The 26,203-nt window shown below is 47.2% G+C and overlaps 1 protein-coding gene across 5 annotated transcripts in view; it reads right to left on the bottom strand.

Moving 5' to 3' along the window:
* Window positions 1-26,203, bottom strand: part of sox6 (SRY-box transcription factor 6) — a 104,595-nt gene that overhangs the window by 28,413 nt on the left and 49,979 nt on the right. For 4 of the 5 annotated variants that reach the window (XM_057024848.1, XM_057024866.1, XM_057024858.1 and 1 more), the window contains 4 exons: window positions 17,127-17,299; window positions 15,613-15,684; window positions 5,546-5,669; window positions 2,238-2,317 (listed from right to left, as the gene is read on the bottom strand). In XM_057024848.1, the coding sequence (XP_056880828.1) occupies window positions 2,238-2,317; window positions 5,546-5,669; window positions 15,613-15,684; window positions 17,127-17,299 (449 nt within the window). The remainder of the gene's footprint in view (window positions 1-2,237; window positions 2,318-5,545; window positions 5,670-15,612; window positions 15,685-17,126; window positions 17,300-26,203) is intronic. The other variant, XM_057024861.1, reaches the window with a different exon arrangement.

Raw genomic sequence — 26,203 nt, 5'->3', positions numbered from 1 at the left:
GAGGGGGTTTAATTGGAGCTTGTTCAGTATACTGTACGTGTAAGGGGGGTTTGTCCTGTACGAGTTTGACGAGGACGCAGGGAAGAAGTTTAGAGGTGAAAGCAGAGGATCCGAAGTGCTCGATGATGCGTGAAGAATAACTTCAGCTATCTGAGCAGGAAGCACTTGCAAGACCTTAATCAGCCCGAGTTTGCAGCAGATATGTGACGTTTGGATTCCTGCGTTTGGCTTCAGTGTCCAGCTGTGCAGGATCTGAAGAGTGCAGCACTTGTTTACACTTGTTTCGCTGTAATGAGTGACTCATTTACACAGTTTCCTGTTTCTGTTTTGGAAGCCTCGATGTGTTTATCTCGCCGTTCACCTCTTCACTGGATTTGGCTTTTTGGGGCTTTTTTCTAAGCCAGCACACGGCACTATCCCACATGAACGCCAGAAGCCGCGCCCTTTCCATGCAGCACAAGCGCACACCTACGTAGCAACACATTTCATCTTGGGGGGAAGACGTCGGGAGCCGTTATTTCTCCAAACGTTTCCGACTTAATTCTGCTCGGGGCTCGATGAGGCGGTTTTAATCACTTCCCCGCACTTTGTCGAGGAAGCGGTGTCAGTCACGCCGCTTGTTGATCCCAGCGCTGAGGAAAAGGGCATGTTTGAGTTGCCTTGCTGTTTTAAGAGGAGTCCCTACGCAGGGTAAATAGCAGCCAGCAGCAGGAATATGCAACAGTCTTCAATTAATGGAAAAATGCACCTCTTTTTGTTGACTGTTCTCTAAAGGTCGGCAGAGTCACGGTCTTAGAGGCACTCTTCTGCCCATTCCCAGGGTTAGATACATAATCACTCAATCAATTAATCACGACGTCCCTTCTGCCCTCCTCAGATATACGACTGTGTCATCTGACCTCCTGCAGCAGCTATAAATAATCCCAGAAGACGCTCTCTGTCTTAAACTACCTCCCATTTTGGCCAGTCATCAACACAAACCTCCTTCCCAGCACAGCCTACGTTTGCTCTCATGCGAACGCATCCTCAAATAGGAGGAGATCCATTTAACACCTCAGGTGCTCTTAAAAACTCTCCTCGCTGGCAGATAATGATGCACATCCCTTCAGAAGCAGCTGTAGGCGTTGTTAGAAGCGGCCAACACCCACTGACGCTGACGGTGGTCACATTTACCCTCTCATTTCCTTTGTTTTACCTTTATAAAATCTTTTTCTTGCCTTTAAAGTGGTATTTGTTGCATCTTCCTGAACCTTTTCATGTAGCAGTGGTGACCTGGACCAGCATTTTTTACATCTTTGCTTTTGTTTTCGAGCACCGCTTTAGCTTCAAAGAGCTTTTAAATAGATTCTTCAATTCCTCTAACCTGTAACTCATAACTAGATAAGATTCTTTTTTTTTTTAAGAAGAACAACCAGACAGTTGTCACAAGTTTGGAAAAGAAGCCAAAGCGTTGTGTGAGAAACGTTCTGGAAACATGCAGATTGAATGCAGCGCATAGATAATATTTATTTAACATCGTGGCCTCAGGTTAGGCACTGACCCAGGTTCAGCTTTTTTAAAATGTTGTGTGAGAAAACTCCTGGAGGAGCCTGTAGGGCTTGGAGCCTGTCCCAGCATTTTCCCTTTTGTAAGCCTTCTTTTGTGATATATGCACACAACCGTGATTCAGAGGAAAAGGCCGGGAATTTGTGCAAAATGACAAAAACAAAAAAACGAGTCTGATCGAGCCGTCTGAGGACGCTTCTTTGATTTCCGATCAATAATAATAATAATCTTTACCGATTATCCTGTTTTCCCGCGGAATGTTCCAAACAGGTGTTAATGGACATTCCTGCTCTGTTCTAACTTGTCTAAACTGTACATTATAAATCATTTTAAAAAACTGTTAAGGTTTCCTTCGTATTATTTAAAGAAGCCCAACCTCTTTTTCTTTCACATGTTCCTGATGGAGTGTCATCTGTTAAATTATTGGATGACAATCAAGGTAGCCAAATTGATTCCCATTGCCTCTAATAACTATTATCATCCTAAATCCTCTGCCTGGCAAAGCCAGAGGAGATAAATCCTCTATAAAATGGGATGAATTACATATGTAAGGTGATAAGCATGTGTGAGCTGGGGGCCTGCAGGATTATTTAGTGTGCAGCTCATTACTTAGCGTACATCTGCTTAGCCTTCATTTATGCCCTAGGCTTGGCGGTCGTCCTTAACATTCTTTGTCTCAGTACTGTACATACCTGAAGCTGGAGGGGGCTCAATCCTGACGCTGCTGCAGCTGCCATTGTGGAGGGAATGAACTGCACCGGGTAGTTATCACCTGTCACGGAGGGGAGAGAGAGAGGGGGAGAAAACAATGTATGCAGGTTCAGACAATGAGCCTTCCCACGGCGTCCAGGCAAGTGCCAACACAGATCCCTGCCCTCCGCCATGTGACACGCTGCACCGAGCCCTCGGCTTCACGCCCAAAATATCTGCATTCATGAGCAGCACGGCTCCTTTGGCTGGAGGAAACTTTTTTTTGCTGTGTTAACTCTAAATCACTTGTGAAACACACACATATATAGGAGTTTAAGGTTTATTTCACCCTGTCCTGAAGATGTTTATTGAGTAAGTAAATGCAGAAGCACCCGTCTTAGTCATTACGTTCAATTAAGTTCAAGTTCTGCTGAGTATTTTTCTACAGCCACGGACTTGTTCTGGCTTTTGTTCCGTGCTGCATTGTTTGTGTGTGAATGACAGTTTGGCAGTGGGGAGGGAGCACTTGTACGCAAACTGGTTCGAACAAGTGCGCACTCACAATAACAAGGCAGGGGGAAAAAAGCCCTCCACATTCTTATCTCCCATATCTCCTTGTTCGAGCAAGGAGGCGCCGCGCTCCCAAACACGGAGCTCTCCCTGGCGGGCCGCTGCTGCCGACCTGCCGGCGCAGCATCAATATGGCGGAGATATAAATGAAACGATGTCCACATGGCCGTGTAGCTGAGCAGCAGACAGCTCTGCACACTCGGCGCGGCGGGTGGAGACGCGGCCCGGCGCTCACCGAGGGGAGGCTGGTTTGAAGCATGTGTCTGGAGGAGTGGAGGCGAGCCGCACAGTAGGAGGGGGGGGGCTGCAGTTGGCCTTCATTCAGACCCCACTTCTGCCTGTCACTTCTTCTCACAAACATATGGAGCCATTAAACCGCAGACAAGGTAAATGCATATACCTTCTCTTTCGCTCTGCCCTCACTCGCTCGCCTCACTTTGCAATCTTGTACGCCGCAGCACAATGTGATACAGGCCGCGGAAATTCAATCCCCCATTTAGTAGCAAATAAAATCACATAGCAAGAGTGGTTTCAAATAGTGCTTGGTTGGATGTGTGTGTGCGTGTGTGAGTGCGTGTGTGTGTGTGTGGGGGGGGGGCTGTGGTTATTTCTACACCACCTCTTTTTGGTATCACTTTCTCTCCAGTCTCCCTGTCTCGGCGCTGTCTGTGACGTAGGGTTTGGGAATAATAAATGTCTGGATCCCTTTAGAAGTCATGTGAAACCAGGGGAGGGTCATGCGCTAAGTAAGACCAGTACAGACTTTGGGGGGTCTTTGACCCCCTGGGTCAGGTTTTGGGAGGGCACGCTGACTCCAGTAGAAAGGTGACGTGTCGGGTCAGGCAGTACATTCACACCAAAAAATTGGAAATATTGCATTAATCTGAATAAAACTATATCGGTGAACATGTTAGCTTGACTGATATTTTAAAAGTTGAGCAAATGCAGCAGGTAACACAACATAATGGGGAGCCGTGACGCTAAAACTGGAAACCTTCTTAGACCAGTTACAATACACACAACCCTCCAAAAACATGTTCTTGGTCATATATGTGCAGGAACAAAGATAAAAATGGCTAAGGTGAATATATTTGCTGCTATAAGTCTCAAGTCTATATACAAACATGCTTTGTTGATATCTATTGTCTAGAAACATGAGGTGAATATCGTTTTTTTGGGGGGGTTTTTAAAAAGAAAAAACAAGGATGAGGATTGCGCCAGCGGGATACAGGCTATCAGAGCTGCCCGGAGACGACGGGGTCGTTTTACTGTTCCATTACAGGCGCCTCCCGTTGAAGGGAAGTCCTATGGCCTCTATTTGTTTAAAAGATGAGTTGGTGTTTCTGCGACTGTGCTCGTCACCCGTGCAACGCCGCGCCATTGAGCACAGCCAGGGGATGGTGCGATGACCCACCACTAGGACGCCAGAATGATTCTACGACGGGGTTGGGGGGGTCATAAGCTGGGGAGCCGGCTGGTAATGGCGGCTTCAGATTAGCCTGCCTCAGTCTTAAAGTGTGAACGCTTGGCCACTCACTTCACGGGTGCACCGTGCACACCCTGCACACCCTGCAGGTGGTGGCGATAACATTGTATTCTCTGGATAGAATGTGCACATTGTGTCGGCCTGAATGGTGGAGGGGGGCCGAAAGACCTCTCCGAAATACAAGAGTCATTTTGAGACCTCTTTTCCCCACTTCTTTAGGCTCATGAATTATGCAGGAGCCGAACACATGGCGACCCCTGACCACGATTCCATAACGGCTCCTATTATTTGAACTAAAACATTTTCCGTGTTTTGCTATTGCAGAAAGCCGAGCGGTAAAAGACTCCCCCTCAGGCACTTTGTTTAAGCTGTCATGGCTCCATGGTTCCAAAACAGCTGACATTCATTCTTTTTTTTTAAAATCCTGTGGTTTTATAGTTAATTCATTACCTGCACTACCACACCTTTTATTGCTCTTCCCTAAACGTGCTCAGTTCCCAGACCTTCTTGATCCACTTTCTTTCCAAACAACAGCAGCTTTTTCTCTTTGATAGAAACTTTTGTTCTTTTTTGTATCAAATCTCTCTCTTCTATTTCCGCATGAAGGAGAAAATGAAGAAATATAATTCGACTTAATTGGATGAAATAATCAATGCGGGTGTTGTAAAATTGCTGGAGGACACGTGAGGTGAAAAGCCTTGAACAAGGAGCCGTTTGGTCTGTGCTTCTCTTCTCCTGAGGAGGTTAGGTGGCAGAACGAGGTTGGATAAAGGAAAAGTCGCTGCACTGTCAGGCCATCAGTCAACATGTTGCAACAATTAACTCCTCTTTTTGTTTTTGAAGACTTCTTTGCTCCATTCAAAAGAAACAGAGAAAAAGGAGGCGAGTCCGTACAGGCAAGGAAAAGGCTTATTGTATAGGTGTGTATCTATTACTCAGGTCGCTATTCAACTCCTCACTTCAGGACCGTGAATTCCCAAACGATCCATTAAATACTGCTGAAATGTGAAAGGCTGTTTTATTTTTTTTACTTCTTTATTTTGGCAGCATTGTAAGAGCATTCTCACTTCCTGGGTGACTGATTCTCTTATTTAAAACACTTGAAAGCCCCCTGAACGCTAATAAAGGTGTGTTTACATTCCCCTGCTTGGCTACCCATGTCTATATAGGACCAGGACGGCCCGGGATCAAGCATTTATCGGCAGTGCAACATTCTTCATGAACAATAATGAAAATGGACAAAGAGGGGCATACCTGGCTTATAAGACATTCCTGGAGGGAAGAGAAAGCCTTGCTGGGCGGCAGCTGCTGCTGCCAGAGTGCGTTGGTCGTGTGGAAAAATGGGGATCATGAGCGGAGGCATGTGACCCTGGACCTGCTGAACAGACAAAGAGAGGAGATCAGAGAGAGGCCGAAGCAAAGTACACAGAAATACAGAGTACAGCGTTGGCCTGGGAGGGGGCAGATCACAGCTCTTCCTAATGTACGCTGACAGGGGACTCGGCGGCAGCGGCAGCCCTCATGCGATACCTGGCCGGGCTACCGCCGCTCTTAATCTGGACCGCGGTTTCGCCTCAACCCATCAAAGGCCCCCGCGCTAATCCAGCATCGGTTACAGGAAGTGAAGTGTGGGAGTGGGGTGGGGTGGGGGGGCAGGAGGTCTGAGCATCTGAAAGGGAGCGCTCGCGGGAAGCACCCGCACCTACTGCTGCTGGAGCGGCGAGCACTGTAGCAAGAGGCGCAGAAGCAGAGCTGATTGGCGTGGATGCCGCATGTGTAAACACACACACACACACACACACACACACACACACACACACACACACCACACACACACACACCACACACACACACACACCTTGCATATGCATCACACAGGGTCCAAACTGTCATTCCCTGCTTCCTGAACCTGTATGATGGCGAGCAGCAAAGCTACCGCGGGCCCGTGAGAGTTAACCTTGCACTGATCCAGGCCACCTCAGGGGAACCTGACTGGAAAATGGGTTAATAAAGGTCACCCCCCTAAAATAAACACTTTGCAGAGTGTTTCTCCATTCATCCTTCCTTAAAATCAACCCGCAATAAAAACTGGCCTGGGTGCAATTACTGCCGCAGCATTGGGGCATGAAATCAACCTGCTCTGAGCCCTGACTGCCCCCCCCACACACACACACACTTCCCCCTTTATGTGTGTGTTCTGGGTGAGGTCTGCTGTGATCTTCACTTTTCTGTCGGTGCTGCTCCCTGTGCAGACCCTTTACTGGTGCGGTTATAACCCCGTTTCATCCGCAGCTAGTGTGGCGCACCTACTTAAAGCCACGTTATTGATCCGTCCAGAGGTGCTGGCCTGAAAACCAAACACACAGAAGTATTTTGTGTCTACTGGGCTTTTTACAAGTTGCAAAAAGTGCATGTGCCGGTGAGGGAAAGAGCCATGTGAAATGGAACGTATCTTTCCGGAGGGGTCAGCATTGCGAGTTTTTAAACAGGGGTGAAAGATGGTCCCTGCCCTCGCACGTACGGAACATATGGAAAAATGCGCTAATTAATGTCACAACATGAGCTGTGGCCGGTGACAGAAGGGGACGCTGGGGAACACAGCTTTGCTCTGTTTGAGCATATCTGGACTGTAAAAGCAGCTGGAGTCGGTTCTGGACGCACTCGTTGGGTATCAAAGGGGTCTCTCAGGCCCACGGCCCGTTCAAGAGTGTTGCAAGCGGATTACAGTGGACTCCATTCATTTTTTATTTTAACACATGCGTCAGAGGTGAATCAAGGTCGGAAAAATACTCAATTAAATCTTTTTGGACTGAGAATTAAAATAAATGGAGGTGGAGTCGTCTTTTCTTTTTCAGCTCGCCAAATTAACCATTTAGACTTGACGTGAGATTATTCCTTATGATAAACCAGAGAAAGACAGCGGAGAGAAAAATGGGGAACAAACTGAGGTGCAAACCATTAGGCGCCCCACACCCAAAGGGAATGATCTCATTTCTTCTGGGATATCAGCTTTTATTACAAATGTTATTTTAAAATATGGAGTAGAATATACAAGATCCACCGAGGCAGGACGGAGTCTCCGTGTGTGCCGAAGAGGAACTGGATGTATTGGGCCTGAATGGCTGTGATTTGCAGTAATGAGCTGAGCGCATTAAAGTTTAATTTACAGCGGCTAATGTCAGAGAACAGCGAAACAAATTCTGAGGAGCTTAAAAGTGGCAACAAATAGTGGAGGTTCGCTGAGCTGCCAATTAAGAGCTGGCACCGGGGCCCAACGCAAAAAAATGTTTTTCTCCGATAAAGAATACGTTTTTTCTTCCATTAACTATTGAACAAACAGGGAGAAGGATGTAAAATTTACATAACAAAGTTTACATAAGAGCGACCACCTCCCCCTCCCCCCAGAACCCTCCTCAAGTTCATCTACGTACGGGCTGATTGCCCAGGATGTTTCGACTGCCAAGATGATCTGGAGGAGTTGGAGAAGGACGCGCAGCAGATGTGAGCGCGGCACTCAGGCAGCATCCTCCTTTCTCCTCGTAAACACGGGCAGCATTGTTGTGCTGGCTCGGCTCTTCCTTTGTCTAAGAACTGGATAATGTCATTTCAGACCATCTGCCCTCAGGCTTCATTAAAGATACATGAATGGGCGATCTTATGAGGAACAGGTGCTATTGTTTGTCCCCGAAGACCCGGCACTGAGGATCTGACTCGGAATTCTTGAAGAGGAGCATCTGTAGCCATCAGTCAGGCGGACTTGGCTGAGGCCCCCGCCTCTGCCGGATGAGGTTTCTGGGGCAGCTCGGCCACCTTGCAGCATGTTTCACCAGTTCCTGCGACCTGATGAGGTCTGTGTCGGACCAGCATGCATCCATCCTCTCAGGGAGGGTCTGATATGTGATTAATGGGAACAGACCACAGCTGCAAGTCGGGGTGGTTGCTGATACAAGTATTTGACTTTCAGTCCATCAAATTTGTAATTTAACAGCTTTTTTATTGGGTTTTTTTTTGTTTTCCTCAAAGATATGCTCCAGCATCGCCCCGTCCTTTGGGTTTTAGTCCTTGATTTTCAGGGGTATAAAACTCAGAGTCGGAGTAAACTCGGGCAAACAGGACTGATCCTGAAGCAGATGAGGCCTTGAGGGTTTTCCACCGCGGCCTTGTGGTCGGCCAGGAGTCAGGCAGACTCCTCAATGAAGGCTAAAGCACAACAGAGGGGATGTGGAAGAGCTCCGTTCATCAGCGCTATGCATTGACAACACAGGCTCGGTTGTTTCAGGGCATGTTTTTTTCCCCCTTAATTTATCTTCACAGACATCTACCTGCTCGGGAACACGGGCCACAAATGGAGATGTACAGGGCATTACGGCCCTCACTTGAGCCCCTGTCGACACCCATGTTCCTCGCTGTCTGTTACAGCGTCTGCAATCCACCCAGGAGGTCTAGAACCCCCCCATCCCTCCTACACCACCACCACCATTGATCCACACGCAGGACTGCTAAATCATTATAAGACAAAAGATTAAAACAAAAATCACAACCCTCCCTCATTCTTGGGCGTGTCTCAGAGTCATCGTCATTAACGGATCTCTATCACCTTCCCAGCAGGGACAGTGTCACCAGTTATCCTGGGAGGGATCATATTTCATTAACGTTCATTAAGAAAATCTAAAATTAGCAGGACAGGTCTCAGATTTCCAAGTTCCTATTTGATAAGCACTCAAACGCACCTTTTGTCATCTCCAACAAATCCAGACAGTGAAATTAAAACTAGACGGGCAAATTCAGCCGCTCCCACCCACCAGACGCGTGCATTGATCAAAACGAGCTGCGATGCTGTTTGGATTTGTCTGTAACTAATGGTAATCAGACAAATAAATCAATAGACTGTGAGCTTTGATGCTGCAGACCTCTGCCCTTGAAGGAAGGCCTTCATGTTCCATCCAACCAGAGCGGCGTGCATTATTCTCCGCTCGGCTGTGCCGCATGAAAATGGGCACGGCCAAACGGGGGAGGGCAAAAACAACCTGGATATTCACAAAAGGCCCTTCTCTCACTGACGTCCTGGGCCGTTCCCCTCACTTCCTTCCTGCTTCTGCAGATCTGTGCAGGACTTTTTTTACCCTCCCTTACACAAGTCTAATACAGACAGAGATGGATGGTGTCCAAGCAGCAGACCCGGAATGACAGTCAGGATTCCGGCTCTGAGGGGTCGCCTATCGGCTGTGGTGTGTGTGTGTGTGTGTGTGTGTGTGTGTGTGTGTGTGTGTGTGTGTGTGTGTGTGTGTGTGTGTGTGTGTGTGTGTGTGACACTCAGGATGAAGTGCACCAAATCCAGACTGAGTGAGGTCAAGCTATCCAGAGGGAATAACCAATAGATGACTTCTTGTTCCACTAATTCCTTACACAGTAAAACAAGCCCTCTTGGAAAACAGCCATTCCAATATGTCTATATTAAGATGGGAGCTTGAAGGCAGGGCGGTCCGGCCCCCTCTGTCCCGCCCAATACACCCCCACCCCAAATCCCTGCACTCAGCCGTCCTTCTTCTCATCATTCCCTCTGACTTCCTTAAAAATTCTGGATAAAACTGCGAGGTTCCTGCTTGCTTAGATCCAGCGGCTGGCGTTTATCAGAGCTCTGCACACTGCTGCGCTGTAACGCCCTTTCAGAGCGGCACAGTGTTTCGTGTGTGAGATCAACCCAGCTGATGTTGTATTGTGGTGTTGTGGCCTCAGCAGCTGTGAGCACAACAGCGAGCGAGGCGTCCCTCAGGGCAGGAGCGCAACAGGACGACAGAGAACACAGGACAGGTTCGGCATCCATGTCGGGGAATCAGAAGCATTTCAAAATGTCAGGCTTATTGAGGCTCTTACACTTGCACATTTATGAAATTAAAAAAGACATTTTCATTCTTGTATATGTAATAATGCAGACTGAAGGACTCTCAGCTGATGTAGAAAAGTTAACATGGACATGTTGCATCGGCCTGGACTCTTCTTTCCCCCCTCCACCCGCCCTCCTCGCCGCCTGACTGTGCCCGCTGCTGATGTGATGATGCCGGGGGGGAGACGACCCAAACAGCAGCCCCCCATCACAGCCAGTCACGTTGAGCGGCGGCGCTCTTTTCCAGCTCCGCTCCCCCGTTTACTGCCTGTTATCCCACACGTCGGGCCAAAGCGTCCGCCTGCTCCAGGAAGCCCTCGGGTGCCTCATTGTGAGCAGACCCTCAGGTGTGATTTCACACATTACAGCCAATCAGGTGTCAGATCTCGGATGGAGCCGGTTAATTATCGCTGCTTCAGCCGCAGAGGTGTCTGAACACACGAGACACACAAGAGCGCCGCGTCACCGTCTAACGGACGCCGTTCATGGATACGAGCTGGTCTGCAGCTTCAGAACAAACAGTTACGACAGTCAAAATTTAACGCTTTTATCCAGAACAACACTAAACCGGATATATGACGGCAGGGCTGCTGAATCCATAGGCTATCAGAGAGAACGCCGCGGTTCCACTTATTTGCATCTCATCTGCGCCCAGCTTGTTCCACCTCCGTGCGTCATTAACTTTTAACAGGGTGGCGATGGCTTTATCGTCCAAACTCCACGTGACTTTGTTTAACGTCAGCATTTCTTCTGCTTCCTGACAAGAAGTCACATTTCATAACTAATTAAATTGATCCCCTCACACCCACCCCCACCACAGGCACAGCCCCTCCTCCCGCCCTGAGGAGGCCACTAAATGGGCTGAATGAAATTATTTGTATCCAAGTGTCAATATATTAAATCACAGGGGCTAATGAGTCGGGTCACCGCTTTCTTTTATCCTCAGTCTTGCATGTGCACATCTTCATCAGCTAACAGTCTCCTTAAATGGAGGATGAACACGCTGGACTCTCTGGGCGGGAGCCAAGCCTGTCTTACTAGGCTGTTAATGCTCCCACATAATCCTACAAGCCCGCTAACACGGGGGCTCTTCAGCACAAAAGGACGCACTGGCTGGGACGGCGTCCACACCAGCGCGCATCTGCACACACGCAGCACGCGCACGATCGTTCCCTGGCTCCATTATTGTCGTATTATCATGCTAACAGTTCCAATCTAGCTGTGCTAATTGGCGGACTTACACATTCTCTTTCACAATGTCTATTTCAGTGCCTTCTTTTTTTTTTTTTTTTGCCAGTGCATTAATAAGATTTTCACACAGAGAAAATCATTTGTGCTGGGGAGACAACAAAAGCATCTGAGAATACACAAATTAGCGCTTTTATCTTGTTGCAATTACCATACAGCCCAGTGCTTATTTAAACTCATCTGATTGATTTAAAATATTTACCATAACATTGTAGTTTGGGAGTCTTTGCTCGTCTAAATTGCTCACCAAACAGGATCATTGGAGTAAATTGCCACGCTGGAATGAATAACATGCATATTCCTATTCAAAATAACAAAGAAGCTATTACAAATCACGACGGGTAAAAGCCAATTTTCTATATATACCCAGAGGCAATTTAACAGAATGCGATTCCGGCCGTCCTCAGAGACCCGCTGAGATAAATATGTGTGCCGATTCGGACAAAAAAGAGAGTTTCAATATATATTTTGGGAAATAAATTTGAGGACACTCTGCACTTCTCCACATTGTGATATTAAATGTGAAGTCAGTGTAACGGGACCTTACCTTGATCACACTAGCACGCCATTACAAAAGGTCCTTGAGAGAACGGATGAATGACTTGAATGTGGGAAAGTCAGATTTAAAATTCCCAAGTTATTACTTGTTGCTGGTAGATAATGCCAGAGGGGTTTTGTGCTTTGGTGCCAAAAATTGCGCGTGTAACACAAAAATGTGCCTCTGATCCCGCCCACAAAGGAATTTTGTCATTTTTCTTTACATAAAGGACAATACTGAAGTGAATAAGGCTCCTCAGTGACAGCTCCTCAGTGTCAGAACAGGCTCTACCTTAAATCTACCAGAGCTTTATCCATTTCATGAATCGTGGCCAGCTAATTGCTGGTGTAATTGAATGTCATCTTTAATCTGGGGACCTTTAGCACCCAACCAGGGAAGGTCTGCATGTTCCCTACTGTTTCCTTACGCCATGAAAGGCACATGTGAGAAAGACTGAGACTTTGAAGTGGACAAGACGGCCTGGCTTTTTCTCTTTTAATCTTCTCCCTTTTCTTTTTTTTTTTTTTTTAAATGGAAGTGCTACACAGGTTCCCCATGTGCACGCTCAAGGCTGAGGGCATCACAGAGACACGCAGGTCAAAGAGAAATGAGCAGAATAACTGATCCTGTGAGGTTACATCAAGAAATGTGTTGAAACCAAACATTTGCGTCCTGCGCCGGCGCGTCAGGCCAATGAGAAATGCTGCCATATTGTGATATTTCAACGTTTTGAATCAACGGCGTCCCTCTGTTTCATCTGGCGAGCTGCGCGTTCTCCCGTCTGGGAAGATAAAGTTCACCCTGACCTTTCCAGCAATATTTCTTCTCTTGATGTGCGCAGCAATCTCCGCGTAAACCTGCACGCGCTACTGTAACGTGCATGTGCGCGTCTTCATAAACCTGCCCAAACTCCAGTTTGCAAGTGTTTAATTTGATTTTTTTTTTTTTTTGTGGAGGAATACTGGAGGGATACTTCGCAGAGCTTCATATGAATCCCTGACTGGTGCCGGCGTGTGTCCCATAATGCCTGGAAATGCGGGCGAGGGAGGGGTGTGATGCGGTTTTAGCTGCTTATCTGCTGTGATTGCTCATATGTCGGGCCTGGACTCCGTGTGACTTAATGACGATCATCCGAAGCAAATATCACAAACACAAAATTGTGCTCCCCTTTAATCTCTCATTGTCTTCCTGGCTTCCTCAGAAGAACCTCTGAGGGAGCGGACAAAAAAACCTTCTTTTCTAATACATGTGTTAAATTGTCACACTTATCTTGGCGGTGCTTCACATTTGCTAAGTCAACTCGGGAGTTAATCAAATCCCGAGAGTGATTTAACGCCGCGGCGGTTCTAACCAGTAGGAAGGACTGAAGGAATACAAACAAGCTGAAACCTTGAGCTTTAGCATTTGATAAGCGCCTAACGCTGCAATCAAAACATCTGCTATCTTAAAACAAGTGACATTGTAATCCCGAAGGACAAAGCCTAAATCTCTTTCCCACTCGCTGGGAATTGATGAGAAAAGGATAAATGGCAATTCAAAAGGAAAACTTGATTAAACCTCACGTTGTCTCGCTAAACCCCCAGAACCAAACACGTCTGACAGACTCCCTTTGGTCTGCATGCAAAAAGCACCTTAAGAGCGCTGGCATGGCGTGCCATCGGAAGGCTCCGGTTGCCATCCCCACAGTTTTACTGTTTACAATGTCCACTGATGTGATCAGTTACATCCTCAGTGCAGGACCTTTGCAAGACTTTCTCTTGGTTTTTCTCCCCGAAGGCAAAACAGAAGGACTTTGATGGCCGATATGGTCCCCAATAAAGTTTAGAGCTCTCCATGCTAACAGCAGAGTAACTTAATCCCCCTACTACTCACCGCGGTCGTGACACACGAGCTTGCTTACGGAACTAATTAAGTCAAAGCTGTTGCGCATTAAAATGGGCCTGGTTTCCAAAGTACAAGCAATGAGAATGAAGTTGCAAAAAAGCAAACAAACAAACTTCATTCTCTGGTTTTTCTTTCATACAACTTCCAGAGATCTTCAACGATGAGTGTCGAGGGCGGTCATTTTTTATTCTTGGGCTCTGCTGCGCTGGCAAGCGTCCGCCAGCACGGGCTGACGGGAAGTGTGACAGATGGTGAAGCAAAGATGCAACTCTTTTGTTGAATAGTTGATGCGTTTCTTCTTCTTCTTTTATCCGGGACGATCTGTGGCAGGCTTGATCAAGGGTGGCTAACTGGGCTCTGCGTGGAGGGACTCTGCTTGTATCTCGGTTCAAGTGTTTGAAATCGATATTTAGATGTACGCCGCGGCAGACGCCCGCCCCCTCCACCCGCCCTCGCCTACAGCCTCGCTGAATGCGACGCATCAAGAGGAATTTTTTCCGGTGTTGTCCACCTTTAACTTTTGTGATGAAAGCAGGGGCTTCTAAATGTGAGGTGCATTAGCGCCGTACCCTTATGCTCAATGAGCATTATTAAAGGGCCCTCCATGATGTGAGCCTCAGCACTTTATCGGGTACTTCATGTCAGAGTGTTTTCAAGACAGAGATCATCCTCGCCGCTTGCGTAAAGTGGGGAGAAATGTTACGTTCAAGACTGTCCGGTGGTAGAGTGAAAGGTCCAGGCGAGTGGCGTGTTGACAGGAGGGCCTTTCTATCAGAGAGAGCTCTTGACAGAGCAGGAACTCAAGTCAGTGTATCAGAAGAGCGCACGGCGTGTGCGGGAGAGTGATACGGTGTTTAGCGCTGGTGAGCGCTTTCACTCGTAGGCACGAGAGGAAAAATGCCAAATGAAAGGAGAGGATGGGGAGTTGTCAGCCTGAAGAACAAACAGTGGAGGAGGAGGCGGAGGAGGAGGTGAACGGTGAAGGATGTGCCTGACACCGAGCACACCCAGCGGGATAATGTTAGCCTCCAGCGGCCTTGACCGCTGCCTGTGACCAACCCTGGATTATCCAGTACGCTCTGACCATGTCCTGCTGCAGGGCTGCCTGGGTGGTCTGAGCACACAAACAGGCGGGCGCCGTTTGGGATGAGGCGGGCGCCTTCACCTCGGGAGGAAAGTGGAACGGCGTGCAAATACGGAGTCAATAGAAGAATGCGATGGGGATGGGGGCGCATAATGACAATGCAAATTTGAGTTCTGGTGCTGTATAAAAAGCGTGCCACGCTGCCCGACTGGGAGCGACTTGTTTCAGAGGCGTTTACCAGCCTCTTTCATGTCCCCCACCTCCAGGCTCTACTTCATCGACAGGACTCATTAGCTGTTGTTACACCCCCACCTCCCCACCCCAGTTTTTTGTTCATTAAGATGTGCTAATTATTCCCCTCCATATTTTAAAGCCCTCCCGATTACCAACAGGCAATTAACATTTGATGAGAGTGATGACACAAAAATTAAAGATGGAATGATGAGAATTTTGATAGGAGCGATGCACTTTTGAAACAAGATGAGATATTGGCGGCGACGCGGGTTAGCGGTTCTTCGACGTGTATATTTTTTATTGCTACGTAATCGGAACATTTGGGTCACGGAGACAGCAGCGGAGCTCCGATTGCTGCAAGTCTCAGATGGCATAGGAAGGAGTGTGTGTGTGTGTGTGTGTGTGTGTGTGTAGCGAGACCGTGTGAGGGCCCACAGAAACACACTGACCTGGATCTGCTGCTGGAGGAGGTTGATTTTGTGCTGCTGCTGCAGGAGCTGCTGCTGCTGCTGCCGCGCGATCTGTTAGGAAACACGAGTCAGAGGCGGGAAAACGAAGGTTATTCCAGGCGAGTGATGCTGGAGCAGCAGGAGAACACCTTTGCATCAGGGAAATGTTGCCAAAGCTGACAGCAAACCTCAGTTTTTAAGTCTGCTGAGCCGCACAGACAATTTTTAGAAAGACAATAAATGATTTACAGGCTGGAGCCACAGAAACGCGATGAAGGAGAAGCGCTCAGATGTGACGGGACCGTGGGGGGGGGGGTCCAACGCCACCCCTGAGTGACAAGCCGCTGCTCTGCAATCTCCCTTCAGCCCCCCTCTCTCCGCAGTATGTGCCCACTTGATCGAGCGTGACAACCTGGTTTTAAATGTCATTTAATTTTCATTTCTAAAATATAATTACAAAGCGTTGGCTGTAAGATACCGGCCGTCTGCAAATGTGTCAAGATTAATTTGTGCTGGCTTCCTCGCGAGTGTCAACAGTTAATTACGCCGTTGTATCCTGACGGCTGGGTGACATTCTGGCTCTCAGCGGGGGGGGGGGGGGGGGACACGACTCTCCCTCCGCTCCATCTTCCTTCTCAGCTTATACGCCTCCGTTATAAAAAAAAAGAGATCAAATCGCGAAATGTCTCAATGTCTCGGCTGCAATGTCCACAAAGAAGTGCGGAGTTGAGAGTAGTTTTGCAAAAGAACATCATTGATTGGAAAAGAGATCAATGGCGTTAATGTATTATTAGTGTACTATGACCAAATGCATCACTCCGAGGTATATGGGCGATCTCTTCATTTACCACATGAAGGTCTGAGAGTGTGCTGAGAAAACTCTGAGTGAACTCCTCACTGATAATTGACTCGTAGCCATTAGGGTGGCTGCTGATAATAAAAGTGTCGGCCGCCTGGATAGTTTGTGTCCTTATTTCTTCTCCGACATTAACACACTTCATGGCCCCTGCTAATTTGCTGATTTGTACAATATGGCTCATTGGCCCGATTCACACCGCAAATCTAATGCCAGGCCTGTTCTAATAGGAGTCGATTTATAAGATGTAGGAGGATTTCCATGTTTAACACGACGTTTAATTCGCACATCCCCTCGCATTTGTTGGTAAAAGTCATAATAACGTTTTTCCTTCCACGCAGCATAAACGTGGGCGAAGGAGCGTGGCAGAAATATCCGAGGTAATATAGAACGTAACGTCTCTTAAATTTAATATTATTGCAAATTCCCGCCCGGGTCCGAGAGTTTATGGGCACATTTCGGGCATGAAATCTAATGTGACGTTGAGTAAAATGACAATTTGTTGCAAACTCATTTAATTGGGTTTATTACCGACAGAGAGGAGATGAAGTAAACAAGACTCCACGAGAAGGGGAATAAATGTTTTCAGTCCTAAAAAAGATGGAACGCTGAGCGCGGCTGAGTGCCGCAGGTTTTCCTAAGATCGGGAAACTCTCACCTGCTCCTGTTGCTGGCGCGCCAGCTCCATTTGTTGCCTCTGCTTCTCCATCTGAGAGGCCGCCAGCTTCTTCTGCTCGTCGTGGGCGGCCAGGAGCTGCTCCCGCAGGCTGATCAGCTGGCTGATCATCGTGGAGAGCTGATGTTCCTTTTCTGCCAGGCTCTCTGGAGTACCTGGGGAGGACGGCGAGAAGAAGGGAGAGTGGTGTCAAGAGTGGAATAGATAACAACAACATCAAAACATGGAAGTGTTGTGCGTACCTGGGAGTACACAGCTCATGGAATAATAACCAGGACTACAGAGAGGCAGTTGTTCGTTGTAAGGAAAACTGCAGTGGCCTGTTATTGTACACAGCTAAATATAAAAAAATAAGGAGTGCACACAGTCAAAAGGACCATGTGTCCAACACTGCGATGCACAATGGAAACTGCAGCGGCACCAATCAGCCGCCTCGCTTTAGGAAAGCGCCAAGGGCGTTGGTGGCCTGCAGGTGTCTATCTTTCCGTGGATGGTGTTCACAGCTTTAACGGGGAGGGAGGAAATGAATCGTTCCCAACACACAGACAAAGAGCTGCAGGGAACTGTCACACCGAGGTGGCAGACTGGAACAGGAAGCGTCGGAACGCCGTGCAGAACGCACCAGAACCGTGCTATAAATACGCACTCTGACTTACGAAAGAGACATTTCTATCGTAACGACGCACCGTTTTCTGCCGTTACCCGTGTGGTTCCTCCATGGGCCCAATAGGCTAATTCCTCTCTGGAGTCACATGTCTGCACAGTGTGTGATGGAGAGAGCAGCTGAGCGGCATTGCTCTCTCCCTCTACCTAATCAATGCTAAGTGATCCTACCATTGACTTACACCGCCAACATAATTGCCAGTGAGAGGCTAGACAGTAACTCACTCTCCTCCCACTGCACTTCAGTGTGACAAGCTGATCCGGGGAAACGCACAATGAACCGACAGGAGAGAGAGAGGGAGAGAAAGACTGATAAAAGCATGGATACCCAGATAACAGTGTGGTGGAGGCTGGCCCGGAGCCAGTGGGAGCTGAATTCCTTCCTGGGTGTCTTCCTCTCGTCTCTGGCCACATCTGTCTTGAGTTTCTGCGAGAGCTCCCAGGGGCCCTCTCCACTCAAACTATTTTAATTTGACTAAACACCTGATTTATTTTATCTCTCCGATGAGGAAAGTCGTTTGTCTTAATAGGGCTTGTCAACCTCCAGAACCCATTCAGGGCAATTTACTGGCAGGCTTGTCTGAACCTCGGTTCGCCCCACTCTGCCTTCACCGCCCGCTGCAATGGAAGAGAGCTGCAATTCTTCATTTATTCTCCTGACGAGAAAAAAAAAGGAAAAACACCTAAAGGCAGCTATTCATCGGCTTCGTGCGCACTTTCTGAGGGTTGAATTGACTTCTTATTCACCAGACTACGCTTGTTGTGAAAGGCTTATCTGTAAAATTGATACAATCGGCACCAATTTTATTAACCTTTGACCTTGTCCACCAGGGAGCCGTCTTTTACACTGACATAAACCGTCTGTGGTCACCATAAATTCCCATAGTGAGGGAGGAAGATACGAAAGGAAATAATAAGGGAAGAAAGAAGGGAAAACATAAAAAGAAACGCATCCAAACAAGGACAGGGGGTGGGGTGGGGGTTGGGGGGGGGTTCATAGGGGCCAGCACGGGTGACCTTGAGTTGGGAACAAAACATCTGGACTCAATGACAGCCCGGATAATTACACGTGACCCATCATTTCTGACTGGAGTGTCAGTGTTGTAAAAGCACAAAAACAGAAGCAGGCAGAAAGAGAAAAGTCCTGCAACGTATTGAACATATCATGAATATGCAGGAGGGCTTGGAAGTGGCGCTCCCCTCGCTGGGCGAGCCTGAGCTCAGACTCCAGAAGAATGCCAACAGAGGGCTCTTTGTTTTGAGGATGAACTGAACAGCAGGAAGCCCAAACTGCCCTCTGGATTACCACCCAAATGCCCCTTCTTCCTCACGTCTCTTATGATTGAAAACTTTCTGTTTAAAAAAAAAGAGTAATCAGTGCAGATATACGGTAATAAACGTCAACAGTGAAAAGTGGTCATAAAAGAAGATATGCTTTGTTTTTCAGTGTTAAAATTTAAATTCTTTCTGCTTTAAATTATGGATCGGCTTTAAAATGCAGATAAAACTTTTATTGGGCGGTGCAGAAGAGGAGGGTTGTGGTCTCCGTCTGACCAGCCCGCTGACAAGAGAGGCCGTTTCCTGCATATTGCATGGCTTTTAACAGCGGTGGGGCCGGGGTCTGCCCGTTAACACGTCTCCTCACATCGCGCTTCCGCCGCCAAACAGACAGGCCAGAGCCGCGCGGGTGCTATATAAACCCTCGCAGCGAGCCCAGACCTAACATGTTGTGACATCCTCCCGTTAAGGCGACTGAAGCGCAGTGGGACAATGAACCGACAAAACAAGCAGGAGCCCACGAGGCAGCGGTCAAGCTGCGCCGGCTCCTTTTTTACTGTTTTCTTCTCAGGCCGCCGCGTTCCCTTGAAGATTTCGGGTCCGAGCCGTCCGTCCGTGGCGTCGGAGGGTCTGCGTTCGGCCACGGCGCATCCTGCATCCACCTTTTGAGATCTCGGTGTCTTTCAAAAACGTCACAAAGTGGGGCAGAAAACATCAACGGGCGACTAAATAAATGATAAGAGGAAAACAAGCAAAGCCATGGTTGCTTGGGGAGGAATGGGGGTATTTGAGCCTTGGGGTACTTGGATAAAAGGCACTTTGTAGGGGTGCGATTTGTTCTGTCCAATACCCACATCTTCCTCTCTCTTGGCTCCCTCCTCTCAGCTCTAATCAAGCAGTCTCTAATTTGGGTTCCAAGTCCAGTACCGGGGAAAAAGAAGGAGGCTTGTTACTTTGAAGAGTCCCGAGTGAATAAGGCAGATAAAAGATTCAGGCACAAAAAAGAAGTGTGTGTGTGTGTGTGTGTGTGTGTGTGTGTGTGTGTGTGTGTGTGTGGTGTGTGTGTGTGTGTGGGGAGGGGGGGTGAAAAGTGGGAAAATCACAAGGCGCCCTAGTCTCTTCCCTTTTTTTGGTTACAACAGCTGAGCCATTCTAAACAGATCTGAATCCAGGTTTTCTTTTTTTTAGTGCCAAAAGACTGGAATTTCTTTGTCTCCCAATCACGTGGATAGTTCGGATGCTTCCGTATGCTCCAAACCCACCCTGAGCAAACTCAAACCCCTCTTAATGCTGTGATCCGAACAACACATAGGTTGAACGCTGTCTGTGTGAAGGAGGTGTGAGCGTGTGCACGTGTGCGTCCTGCTACTCCAATCGATAAAAGGTACGTGCCCCTGCACGCTCCCTGTGGTCTTCTGACCCTTTGTCCAATCTTTCCCAAGAAAACACAAAGAATCAATTGAACAGCGGCTAATGGCATCTATTGCTACTTCCTTCAGTCTTCAAAACTGGATTTTTTTCCTTGCTTAAGGAGTTTTCTTCAAAACCCTGAGACCGCTGCAAAAATAGAATCAAACGCAAATCAATCTTTTGACCAAATTCTGTTTTTTGAAGCTGAATCCGACCAGAACGGGAATATTCCGTGTTTTTTTTGTTATAACACTGGCTGAAAACCAAGGCGGAATGAAAAGGAGCCAGTGTTGGTGTTACTTAGCTTTTCACGGCTCCTGTTTATCCACAGCGATAATTCAAGGCCATATGTGTTTCCCAGAATGTGGCGCTAACACGTGCCCTACAACCAGACAATGTGAGCAACAGCTGCTTTACCTGGCGTGCTGCCTCCGCCATGATATAAAAGCTGCTAATGTTGCCAATAAATTCCCATTAACAAGCACTTCTAATGATAAACAAACACGTGTCAGACTCCACCGCAGCGACATCCAGACCTCCAGCTTTACTGCGTCTAAAAGTTCGGTAAACACGCCACACCTTTTGGGATGTCTTAAGTGTGGAAATTAAAGAAATTGCTGATAACCGTGTCACCTTTCTAATTGGCTCAGGGATCAATACTCACATGCAATTGTTGCTAATGCAAGTGCACTTCAACCCTGCTGGCTTTGCAGCTCAGCACTGATGGAGGCTAATATTTTGATGATAGAGGAAACTTCACTCTTCAGTGTAATTATGCTAATGCGAGCGCTCCAGTACTTCACTGTCCACCCCCTGACACCGGACAAGGCACTTCATCATCGTCGAGATGGGGGCTTGACCTGAACACGCTGCACTGCGGGGAGCGCAGATGACCCTGAAATACACACTGGAGGCTTAAAAGGGAGTCAACACAGAAACTTTCCTTCAGTTCTTGGAGTTCGTGGAAGAAAACTCTTCTTTGACTCTGAAATACCTTGTAAGATCTCTGCACTGGGGAGGGTGCTGCATGTATACAAGGCCGCATAAAAGAAAAACAATCTTCACTCCTATTCATCTATTCTGGCCATTATGCTGATGAGTCTGGCCCATGTGCCCTTACAATCTAAAAAAGCATACGCACTTTTCAAGGCTTTTAATTAAATAAAACTCTTAGCGCCTAGAATACCTGGAGACAGCAACGGCATATTGTTTGCAAAACCTTGTAGGTCTATTAAAGAGTTAAAGAATGAGCGGTTTTTTTTTATTCTTGCCACCGTTTATTATGACAACAGGAGACTCTTGGAAGCATGTGAATGAAATGAAAATGTGATGTTCCAGACAGAGAAAAACCGGTGCGTTTAATAAAGAGACAATAAGCACAAAGTAGAGGTGCAGTGAAAAGCGGTGACGTGCACGTGTGAGCTCACATGAATAGATGAACCTTTACATGACCGACAAAAACACAAAAAAAACCCGCATGTCCCCGTTTGCCAAGAGTGTCGATATCTGAAGGCAGGCCTGCTTGTTTAGCGTCCTGAGCGCTAGCACAGGTCGGCTTTTCAGGGTTGTGAAAACGTGTGTGCGTGTTGTGTGTTCTCGTCAGCTGGAAACAGACTGAGCGCGCCTGTTTGCATCGGGTCCATTATGCAACTCTAAAAGTCGTTAGTGAAACGATTCATGACAAACCGCCGGAGCATAATTCAGAGCACAAACAGAAAGCCCTGTCCGTACACACGCACAGAGATCCACAAACATTCACAAGGACAGCACTTCCTTCTTTTTACCTCCATCGCCACAAGCTAAATTCTTCAATTCATTAGAGGAGAAAAACACACAGTCCAACACTTTCATACATTCATCTGGCAAATGTGGCCCGAGGAATAATGATTTACTATGGCTCATATTTCACCTGAGTGCGCCGAGCAAACAGTTGACTGAAGTGTTATGGAGAAAATGCAAACCCAAGCATTTTATTTTTTCAGGGGGAGTGACGGGACAGATGCCGTTTTGTGCCGCGCGTGAATGGTTTTATTTATTTATTTACAGCACGCCGTCAAAATTACAAACGCTGAATTCTTTCCCCGCTCTGTCCCGCCGCCGTCTCGGACAACACCTCGCTTTAGGGAAGAGATGGCTCGAAAGTGTTTAAAATGACCTGCTTTTTTAGGTGAAGGCTTCTCAGGTCAGTATCACGTTTAACCTGCTGCCCTGAACTTCCTGCCCTCCTCTGCCACACACACACTATTGTTACTTTGACTGTGACAGTCTACTGGACTTTGATGTCTTCCATGGTAGCATAGAGCAGCAGCTATGTTGTTTTCTATGCAGATGATACATGTATATGTGTGATAGATAGATAGATAGATAGATAGATAGATAGATAGATAGATAGATAGATAGATAGATAGATAGATAGATAGATAGATAGATAGATAGATAGATAGATAGATAGACTGATTTACTGCGTAGTTTCCTTCAGTTCAGTACTGAACTCGAAGACCTCGCACAAAGCAAACATTTAAAAGAGAGCATCGATATTTCCCACTGGACACAATATACCACACGTACACACACACACACACACACACACACACACACACACACACACAGATGTCTACACGCCTCCATACATCTGTGCCTAAAGGGTGAGATGAATGGAAGCTTTGCATGATATTTTTTTAAAAGACACAAATCTGAGATGTATAATTATAAATGTCAAGTCTGAGTATCCACATCTAAAATCTCTTTCTTTCTCTAGGCTCCCTCCACTCCTCCTGCACTCCTCCTTTTACCTAGCCTCCTATTATCTGCTACTTTTTGTGGTTTGGAGCCCTTCCAGATGGCCTGCCTTTCTTGCTCTGTGGTTTTGTTCAGGAGATTTCATCTCCCTCCTCATCGTTCCTGCAGATTGACAGCTAAGCTCAGGTATGAAAACAAACAGTTAGCTCTGGAATTGACTGCTGAAAAGAAATCCACCGCTAATGCTCCTTCACAAACCCTCCTTTTTGCCTGCTCCTGCTGATGCTAAGCCCTAACAGCATATATAAAAAGAAAAAAGGCAGATAGAGATTTAAAATCATTAACCCCTTGCTAACGCAGCTCTACGTGTCTGGATTAAGCACACCACTTTTGCTGGATTATTGTGCTTGTTCTTTCAAAACCCTAAAATTTAGGTGGGGGGGGGGGGGGGGTGTCTTCACTCCAGAAATGGCACACTCTGGGTCTAAATATCCCCGGTGTCAAAAAGCTGTAATTACAGATGAGTCATGTGGAAGAGGTAAATGCTAGGGTGAGCGAGGCGACTTTGAAAAGCCAATCTCTGATTCTACTGATATAATTGTTTTGCTTTGTTTGTTTACCACGTGCGCGCGTTCACGTCAACAGGAAAAAGGCATTCGGGACGTGTTTGAACACAGGTGCGGAGAAGAATGCATTTATGGCTTCGCGCAGAAGCCTCGGGTCAAATTCTACCACACCTATTGTTTACCCTTCAGACGTTAATTATTTTTTATATCAGCACGAGTCAGCCCCATTTTCTTCCAGCAGCCATACAATTTCTTGTTTTTCAAGGTTTCACGACAATGCTGGAAGGTGGCCTCATACAGTAGGTGCTCTTTGGAATCAAGGAATAATCTTCACTGAACGCGCAAGGCCGTCTCGTGGGCGGGTTCCGTGGTGATAATATGCAGGGTATTTTGGCTTCTCTTCTTTTTTCCCTGCCTCCCTCCTTTGGATCTGATTTTAAGCTAACAATTAATGGAACCTCTGATTCATCGCAACACTCTAGATCTTAATCATGAGGTGTTTTCTACTTGCTACCTTTGTTTGTGTTTTAATTAGATGGACCTTGTGTGTCTCCAACCCTGGGCTCCTTTTTAATTGCCTGTATTTACATCAGGCAGACATCAAACACACACACGCTGGGGGGGGGGCATTTGTAAGGGGGAGCACAAAGCCGCCCTTTGAAATGTCTACAGTCATATGAAATGGCATGCTAATTAAAAATCTAAGGCCGCCACTGGGAAAGGAGAAGCATTTATATTGGGAACGGTGGTGTATAGACTGGCTCATAACTCATCAACAGACAGAGGCCATAGTGTTTATTATCACACTCCCTACCTGTTTACAGACCACCAAGTAACCTTCTTGTTCCCATTCATCAAATAGAGGAAATGCCCTGCCTGTAATTTAACAGGCCGCCTTTCAAAAGGCTAAATCATCTTAAACATTTTACCCAGAGCACTTTGATCTACTGTGGCACGCCGGATAATAGGGCAGGTACGATGAATCTAATTCCCCCGCTGTGATTTATCCTTCAGTTCATTAAGGTTATTGCCACTGAATATACTACAATGCTAGAACGCTGCACCAGAATCTAACAGCAGCTCACACCTAAGCTCGGCGCTCATTGTCGTTTCACCGAAGCATGTTTTCCACCGCAGGGACCATTTACCCGGGATTTTGAAAAACCTTGGTGCACTTCAACCAAAGTTACCCAGGAAGAATACTTTCTCTCGATCCCAAACTTCCCCTGAAAACGGCACCTGGTTGGGATGAAGGACTTTTCAGGTTTTTGAGGGGCGGGGCTTTGTGCTGAAGAACGCCGATTGGTGGAAACCATTTCTGTGAACCCGCCGTGGTCACGCCAGTTTGCAGCTGAAAACTTGTTCTTTTCACTTACAAGAGCTTGACTTTGAAAAAGGAAAAAGAGCTACAAGACAATGACATGGTCCAGGCTCAGTTAACTTGAACCAAGTTCTGCAGAACTTTGAGAATTTAACCGAATCTGTGGAGGAGTAGTCGCCCCCCCCGAACAGCATGTTTGATTTGATTTCAGGAACTTTTTTAGGCACTGGAAATGGAAACCACAGTAAAATAAATTATTTGCAATAAAATAACATTTTTTTGGAATAAAAGTTCCTGGAAACTGGTGGAAGGGGGGAAAAGGGCGGGGGGCTCAAACAAGACATGAAAGTAAATTTAAATTCCAGGTAACTGAGGGGTTTATTCCAAGTCCCAGCTGTTCGGTGACTGACAGTTTACTAACAGGAACCATAATGATAAATAGGATAAGCAGCTAAAGTGAAGGAATCTGTTATCTCTGATAAAGACGCAGCTAATGAACGCTGCGGCCGTGTGCCCACAGTGACGGGCTGCTGTTATCAGCCAGCTGGTATTGTGCTTCTCCGTGCTGTATAAACACAGCAGCTCTCAGTAACAGTCAGTGCTAAGGACTGAGCGGGAGCCCTGCCCATCCGCGGCCCACCTTCACCCTGCCATAAACACAGACTTCGGGGGAGTGCTGAGTTATGCTTCGCCCCGCTGCATTTGATACACCTCACAGAGGCGCTCGCTGTCAGAGCCGAGAAATGCGACTGAGTACAGCGCCTCTATTTTCTCTCCTCCTCTCCACGGCCCCGCGCCTCCAACCGGGCTTCTGTTTACAACGAGCGCACGTTGGGGTTCACGATCACCGCAGCAGCAAGGACCGAGACGCGGGACGGAGAGCCGTCGAAAGTGACAGCAATAAAGTGTCGACAAGCAGACAGAGTCTCGGAATTGACCTAAAAATGGTTGGAATTTTTAAGACGGCGCTCTGTAGAGTCGAGCATTCCATCTCCAGATAAGAGCACGGAGAAATGAATAAGGAGGGCAGCCAAAGGCCTTTGTTTTATTCCAGAGTACAAGACTGTTTCTGAGATTATACA

Source organism: Takifugu flavidus, chromosome 2, assembly GCF_003711565.1.
Source record: "Takifugu flavidus isolate HTHZ2018 chromosome 2, ASM371156v2, whole genome shotgun sequence".
Classification (NCBI taxonomy): Eukaryota; Metazoa; Chordata; class Actinopteri; order Tetraodontiformes; family Tetraodontidae; genus Takifugu; species Takifugu flavidus.
This window is presented reverse-complemented; position numbering and strand designations above follow the sequence as displayed.